The sequence below is a fragment of the Rhincodon typus genome, chromosome 21 (genome assembly GCF_021869965.1).
Source record: "Rhincodon typus isolate 14 chromosome 21, sRhiTyp1.1, whole genome shotgun sequence".
Lineage (NCBI taxonomy): Eukaryota > Metazoa > Chordata > Chondrichthyes > Orectolobiformes > Rhincodontidae > Rhincodon > Rhincodon typus.
This window is the reverse complement of record NC_063352.1, coordinates 4,611,720-4,620,138: the sequence shown is the minus strand read 5'-3', so window position 1 is coordinate 4,620,138 and position 8,419 is coordinate 4,611,720. Positions and strand designations below refer to the sequence as shown.

The 8,419-nt window shown below is 40.2% G+C and overlaps 1 protein-coding gene across 1 annotated transcript in view; it reads right to left on the bottom strand.

Annotated features, from left to right (window-relative positions):
- Positions 1-8,419, bottom strand: part of snx29 (sorting nexin 29) — a 396,186-nt gene that overhangs the window by 131,849 nt on the left and 255,918 nt on the right. The window contains exon 15 of the mRNA XM_048609502.1: positions 5,477-5,532. Coding sequence (XP_048465459.1) covers positions 5,477-5,532 — 56 coding nt within the window. The remainder of the gene's footprint in view (positions 1-5,476; positions 5,533-8,419) is intronic.

Sequence of the window (8,419 nt, the reverse complement as noted above, 5' to 3'; positions counted from 1 at the left end):
AACCCCCTTCCCCTCCCCCTTTTCTGATGAAGGGTCTAGGCCCGAAACGTCAGCCTCTCTGCTCCTATGATGCTGCTTGGCCTGCTGTGTTCATCCAGCCCTGCACCTTGTTGATTCTGAAGTGGGTCCGATGACCTAACACTTCGGCCCAAAGACCTTACATAGTGGTCTTTCTCCACTGTGCCTTGGTGGTAGCTGCCCCAAGGTTTAGTGCACGCCTCAGCACGGCGTCCTGGACCTTGGAATGTGTAACACTTGGTCAAGGTCAACTCCTTGTTCCAACAAGTTTCGGCCAGACCAAAGAGCGTCTTTCACCGAGTTGACGTTTATCTCAATGTGCATTCCGGGAAACATACCGTCGAGCAGTGTCCTTCATCACGGAGCTGCCCAGGATGAACCTCAACAAAAACCACAACATCCCTCTCCAGACTTCCTTTGCAAAGGCACATTCCAGCAGGAGATGAGTGACAGTCTGTACTCCTCCACACCATGGATTTGTGATCAAAGGCGTTTTTCTTTGCAAATTTCTCCACTAAGGATAGATGTTACAGAACGGTCCAACTACTTGTGGCACTGAGGTTAATCCCATTCGTGGCAACACCGAGGACTGGTTACTGCCATCCCTGGTTGCTCTTGGCAAGTTGGTGGTGAGCTGTATTCCTGCAGTCCTTGGGGCGTTGGTACACACACAGCAGTATTAGGGTGAGAACTCTCGGAATTTGACCCGGTGTAAGGGAAAGAATGGCAATGTATTTGTGTGGCTTGGAGGGGAATTTGCAGGCTGGTGGTGTTCCGATGTATCTGCTATCCTTGGCAGTACACAATTTTTATTCCAGAGTCTACAGGATTTCTCAGCTGTAGTTAGCACTTAACATACCAGTAAAACCATGGTTTACCTCATTAAATTTTTGGGGGATTTTAGCAGCCATATTGTAGCCTAAAAAGGAAGCGAGTTTCTGTCAGTTCACTGATTTTCAAAGATTGCCATCAGCAGACATTTCTGTAGAGGTGTTGGTAATCAAGGACAGCAACTGACTGGGTTTTCACTTTTAACACAGAATCGTAGGACCAGAAGTTGCTGCTGGTGCACAGGATGCAAATGCTGATGGTTGTGTCATCATCACAAGTGTAAAATCCAGAGCTGAAGTGACAAAGCAGGTACCAGTCTTGCAATATTCAGCCTATTCTCACCACTCCAATCGAGCAAAGTAGCACAAGAGTAAAATTCAAGCAATTTTCCCTCAAATTTGAGAAACAAATTTGACATAATGCAACTAAGTAAGAAAACAATGAGCAATGAAGCAGCTAGATATTGTGAAAAGTGAATACACTGCATGTGGGTTACAATATGAACAGTGAGACAATGCATTAATGCTAATACAACTCCATAAATAGTGCTGCAATGCAACCCAATACAATGTGATGAATACAACATACTTGAATTGCAGTAACCTATTAGGATGAAAAATGATGTGGTGCAATGGGGCTGGAGAGAAAACGACATAGAAAGAGAAATGCAATGTAATTGGATGAATTGAATGCAATTCAATATGGTGAAAAATTATGCAATGTATTTGAGCTAATGTGCCCAGCATCTGCAGTGCAGTGACATTGCAAGAACTCTAAATTAGAAGGGAAATACATTGGATCATCTAGGCCAATAAAATGAAAATTGGTGAAAATTGCTCACACTGATGTAACTCAACACAATACAATCAAGCTCTTGTAACGAAATTTCATGAGTCACAAGCCACCGAAGCAATTGCAATGTAAATGAAGAGATATATGACAAGTGCCATGAATAAAGGTTTTCCATATGAAAGGATGTGAACACAAGATGCAAAATGGACTTCTGACAAGATTTGAAGTGCTGAGCTAGAGCAGAAGAGAACTGAGACACAATACAATGGGGTTCAAAGCAAAGCTTCATAACGGATGAGACACGAAGAGAACTGAAATGCAAATAGGAAAGAGACTCACATGTGATAATTAGAGACAGACTAATGATGAGTTCAGCCAGCAACATGACTGACAAAAATGAGAATATTATCACATTTTATAAAGTGGCAAATGTTCAGCTGCTGCAAACTAGTTTGTAGACAACCCAATTGGGGGAAGAAAGGTTAGCAGGTTATGTACTACTGTTTAATCAGTCAAAGGGATTCTGTAAGTGGATGTGCAAATTAATATATTACTTCTCAAAGATAGAAAAGTTTCTTGGCTGTTGACAACAGAATTTACCTTATGCCAAGAAAAAGAACGCTATCAAAACCAAGATATTTGCTACCTTAGGAAGCGAAAGCTCATTTTTTTTAGTATGCCAAGTGAAGAAGTTTGAAACAGCAATGTAGGCCAAAAGATAATGATTTATGCTCACGTATGTTGCTGCCTATTGTATGAACTTCTAGAACTTGCATGAATTTGAGTTCAAAGATGAGACTAGCTTTAGGAATAAGATTCAGACAAGTGGTCAATCAAACATTGAAAGCAGTGGCAAATCAAAACACTTATTTGTGCAGAAATAGTGGGAACTGCCGATGCTGGAGAATCTGAGATAACAAGAATTCTGAAGAAATCATTTTCTGAAAAAGGGTCCAGACCCGAAATGTCAGCTTTCCTGCTCCTCTGATGCTGCTTGGCCTGCTGTGTTCATCGAGCTCTACACCTTGTTATCACTTATTTGTGCAAATCACCACACAAAATGAGTAGACTGAGGAAAGAATAAGTGACATTATTGTGAAAACAATTAAATACTCAGAACAATGAAAAGAGGAAAAATGACAACAGGATAGTCAAGAAGGTAGAAATGTTAAAGAGAGGAAATTAGCAACAACAACAAATAAATCAGAATGGAATGCAAAGAAAAGTGACTAAACTGGGAGGTTTGGCCAAGATTATCATTCACCAAAATGAATTCAATCAAAATGTGACAAATACTCCAGCTGACGAAAAGATTTCCAGCAGGTTTCAAAATTAAAACATGAAATCTTGAGTTATTTAACATGACAAGCTAGTAAATTGGCAGCAATTACTTAAAACAACTGGAGTCCAGAAATAATAAGGCAAAAATAATACTAAGCTTGAGTAACTGATCATCAGAGGTGCAAATTGAAATTAAATGCATTACATAACATAATGTCACTTTCTTACTCATAAGAAATTATAGTGTCATTGATAGAGATCATAAAATGTCACTTAAAATGCTGTTTATTACAGCATGATGTACCATTGGCAGATTTGCATTATACTGTTAATAAAAAAATTATTGACAAATAAGTAGAGAGAGTATCAATCCTGCCACACTTGAAATAAGGTCTTCATTCTCCCATGAAATAAACTGCACCAAAGCACCACACGCACCATTTTCTGCATCATACACAAAGTAGATAATGGTGCATTTTATGAAATATAGTTTATTGGGTAGATATTAGAGAGGTTTCTTTGGTGTCAGTGTGCTGAATCAGACAACATAGCCAAATTATAAAATGCCCACATGAGAACAGCAATTCACATTATTCAAAAGGAGCATTAGCTATATTATCAGTTTGCCGTAAATCTCTTTAAAACATTTATAGGGGGGTATAAATGATAAAACAAAACTCTGGAATCCCAATGATTATTTTTAAATGAACTCAAACATTTTTGGAACTCCTCTTGGCTGCATCTGGTACATTATTTCAAAAATAAAAAAAACAGGAATTGCTGGAGAATCTCAGCAGGTCAGGCAGCATCTGTGGAGAGGAAACAGAGTTAACATTTCGGGTCCAGCGACCTTTCTTCGGAATGGGCCCAAAACATTAACTCTGCTCTCTCTCCACAGATAATGCTAGACCTGCTGAGTTACTCCAGCAATTCCCGTTTTTTTGTTTCAGTTTTCCAGCATCTGCGGTTTTTTTTTGCTTAGCATTATTTCATGGCACTACTTAATAAAAGCAAGATAATAAAGATATTGGCTGTATTTCAATGGTGCCTTGGGGACTATTTGGCAGGGGGCATAAAACTGGGCACCATAAAACCTGCTCACCACCACTGGGATTTAACCTGCGGCTGGGGAGGGGCAGTGAAGCCCAATTAAGGCTCTTAAATAGCCAACTATGGGGAGGTGATGGCCCAGCAGTATCACGGCAGATGGTGGAATTTGAATTCAATAAAGAATCTAGAATTAAGAGTCTAATGATGACCATGAAACCATTGTCGATTGTCTGAAAAAACCCAAGTGTATCACTAAGTCCTTTAGGGAAGGAAATCTGCCATCCTTACCTGGCTTGGCCTATATGTGACTTCAGACCCAAAGCAACATGATGGTCCCTTAACTGCCCTCCGGGCAATTAGGGATGGGCAATAAATGCTTGCCTCGCCAGAGAAGCCCACATCCCGTGAGTGAATTAAAAAATATTAATGACTACTGAAGGGCTTCCTTTGAGATTTTACATGCAATTGATGACTTGGTGAGGTGACTGGGTATCCTGCACTCGCCAAAGCAAGTCTCCCCACCGACCACCAAAACCCAAGGCAATTTCCACTCCCATAACCATGCCCCTTAGTCTCTCCTCAGGCTAGCCTGGCGAGGCAGCAGACCTGCCATGAAGTCCAACTCTATGGCATCTCTTTTTTAGGGGGTTCCCGCCCTGCCAGCATTGCCCATCGCTCCCAGTGGCACTGCTGGATCAAGAGAGTTCTAATCATTTAAAAGCACAGCTCTTCACCGATGGGATGGAGGTCTGACCTTAAGCTTGTTGACAGTAATATGGCTACAGGAAGACCTAGCCAGGCATGCTTACCCCTGACTGTTCAGATCGGGGTTGGGGGTAGTGGATAGGGAGAGAGGAGCAAAACCATCAGCTCCATGCAAAACGTCAGCAATTGTGTCACACCTTTTCATCTTTGTGGTCCACAGAACCTAACACAAACAAGTCAGTAGGGTGCAACTTAGTCTGTAATGCTATCTAGGAAAGATTAAAAAAAGACTTTGTTCCATTTCTTGCATTTTAAAACTGTCAGCTTCGATTTCTCATTCTAGTGAATCACAATTACTATTGCCCCAGCCCCACGTTTTCTCCAACTTATATGACTCATCACAAATCACACTATTGTTCTTCCTCATCATAACTTCCTTTCTCAGATAGCCACGTCTTTAAATCATACAACTAAAACTTTGCTGTCCGGGCAAACTACCATTCTAGTGAAATCCAGAATAATCTGTCATGATTTGAAAACTTTCTCATTCGAAATAGTGGTAAATCTTTGACACAGCGAGGCTCAAGATGTCAGCAGAACACATTTTGGTTTACAGGCTTCAGACGAACGATTGATTAATAAAAGACAATCCGTCTATCAGCATGTGATCGTTCTTCAAAGGAACACACAAATTATTCCCAAAACAAAACTTATCTTGATGGCGAAGGTGGCAAAATAAAATTCAAGTATTTCAACGAGAAAGAGTTATAAGAATTATGTCAAGCAAAAGGCAACTTACATTTCAAAGTCTGATAAACTTTGGTCCTCAGAGGTTTGACTTAAATCGCCAGGAACCTATTAAAGGAAAGAAAGTTATCTTCAACTTAAGCAATTTGTACTTCACAAACTGAAAATGGTATGATCTATACACTATAATAGCTACATACTAATGCAAGAAGAAAGGTAACTGTCCTGAATGCAATTGGCTTTTAAACAGTGCGAATGCAATATATAGAAACAAAATCTTAAATGCAGAATAGTAAATATGAACTTTGCCAGAAAGATTCTTTATCTGTCACCAAACATCAAAGGAAGCTTTTGCAGTAACGCTTAATTGCAGTCCCGATCGTGTCAGTCATAGAATGTCAGAGTTTCATTCAGGAAAACTTGGGTTCTAATCACTGTCTCAACCCAACAGTATAAGGCCAAATACCATGAATGCTGGAAATCTGAAACAGAATATGATGGAGAAACTCAGCAGGTTTATCATCACCTGTGGAGAGCGAAAAAGAGTTAACATTTTGAGTCCAGTATGCCTCTTCTTCTGGACTCATCTATGTTACTTAGTAACACAATAGCACATGGATTGCTGTGATCAATGCAGCAACTCACTGCCACCTTCTCAAGGACAACTGGGGATGGGCAATAAAAGCTGGCCCGGCCAGTGATGACCACGTCCAACAAGTGAAAAAAGAGCACAGAATTAGGTGCCAGGTGCCACGTGCACGCAGTAACTCATCATTGTAAGAATCTCTGAACCAAATTAATGAGAAATCTAGATATGTAGCCTATCAGTTTGTCCTACACAAATTATATTCCTTCCCCAGAGGAAGACACTTCACTTATCCTGCAGGGTGTACCCTGGTTACTGTGAAATTTTACAAGCTTACAAGTAATAAGCTACACACCACTGGTCTTGCTAGAGTCACATCATCAGGACCCTGCCTTGTGGTTTTATCAGGATATAAATGCAATATTGTGCATAGTAGAATAGTCAACCATCTAACTCAGGTGCAGAACATAGTCTACATAGCAAGTGGGGTTAGCGTACAGGGTCACAATTATGAAGGAAGGTTAAAAATGAAAATGGTAAGTGGAAGTGACCAACAGGGCATTTGGCCTGCAATGTGAAAATATCTTAATATCTATGTAGATGGAAAATTTGATGTGTGGCAGAGACAAACTTAGTTTTAGATTAGATTGTTAGGGCTCTGCAAGCCAAGCAAGACAAAATAGTGTTCATACAAAGTTTAAGAGAATTTGAGAAGGGAGTATTCATAAAATGGGCAAGGGAATCTCAATGCACAATTCATACCCATTCAACATAACACTAATTATGTGCTGCCTTCTCATTAACATGAGAGCTGCGTACAGCCGTTATCATTTTATGCTAATACTACTTAAAGCTTGCCTGCACTGCTTTTGAGGAAACACTCTTGGTTGGCTGTTGTTGCTGACATCCTTTAGATTAGTGTTGTGCAACAAAGAGCAATAGCTGACCATGGAAGAAAGGATACCCAAGTTTTACCAATGCTGCATTCGAAGTCTCTCTGGAACTTAGGAGAAATATCCTGTATCCACAACAGGCCCTCCAGACACAGGATAAGACGACAATGGGAACAGGTAAACATGGATATAAATATCAAGGTGTCAACCTCAAGAACCAGGACGCAGTGCTGCAAGAAATTTAATGACCTCACATGAAAGGTCAAGGGTCAGTAAAAGCATCTTCAAAATCTTATCAAGTGTACGCCAGCCTCAGATTCTCCCCAGTTGTATCAGTTAAGTCAAAGCCATGGGAAAAACCAGAGCCAGTGGCAGCATAGATAGGAAGTTAGCTGATTAATTGGACACAGAGTAGTAGTAAGCAGCAGCTTTTTGGGCTGGAGGAAAATATATATTCGGGTTTTCTTGGGGGGTGATATGAAAGACTGTTTTTCATGATCTAGACTAATGACCCGGACTTGGGTGCATAAGACAGCATTTCAAAATTTGCAGATTCCATCAAACTTGGAAATGCTGTGAACTGTGCGGAGGAGAGTAATAAAGGACAAAAGGGCACAGACATTTAGCTGGTTGGGTGGACATGTGGCAGATTAAATTTAACACAGAGAAGTAGAAGTGATATTTCCTAAGAGGAAGAACAAGGAGGAGTAATAGAAAATAAAAGACATGACTCTAAACAATAATTCAGAAGCAGAGGGGCTAAGGGTTATATGTGTTTAAATCATGGAGTGTGTAAAGGGTCTGAAGATGAATTTTAACACAAACGAAAAATATTTCGAGACTAAATTTCAAAACATACTGAAAAATTTTGAATCATGGGCAGTTCTTTAGTTCTCTGTTTTCTGCTTGAATACTTTGACAATTTAGGAAAGTTATCTGCACTCAAACGAAATCTGAAATATTCCGATTAGCAATATACAATAAGTTATGTCAGCACAGGGGGAAATCTAATTTTTATCTCTTTGATTTTAAGTTTCATAGGGTGAAATTTAAGGAAAGGAATGGTGTAGTGGTATTGTTAATGTACTAACAATCCAAAACCCCAGGCTGATGCTCTGGGCATATGGGTTTGAACCCCACTGCAGGCGGTGAAAATTGAATTGAATTTTACAAAATCTGGAATAAAAGCTAGCCTATTGAGGCCCCATGTCACCATTGTCAATCATCGTAAAAAAAAAATCGGGCTCACTAATGTACTTTGGGGAAGGAAATCCACCATCTTTACCTGCTCAGGCCAACATGTGACATTAGATCCACAACAATGTGGTTGACACTTAACAGCCCTCTCGACAATTAGAAACAAAAAGGGGACAGTCAAATAGCCCCCAAATAGCCAGCAGGTACTAGAGGCGCAGATGTGTAGAGAGATTACAGAAACCTGTAGGAATAACAGAGTTAGAGATAGTAGAAACTGCAGATGCTGGAGAATCCGAGACAACAAGGTGCAGAGCTGGAT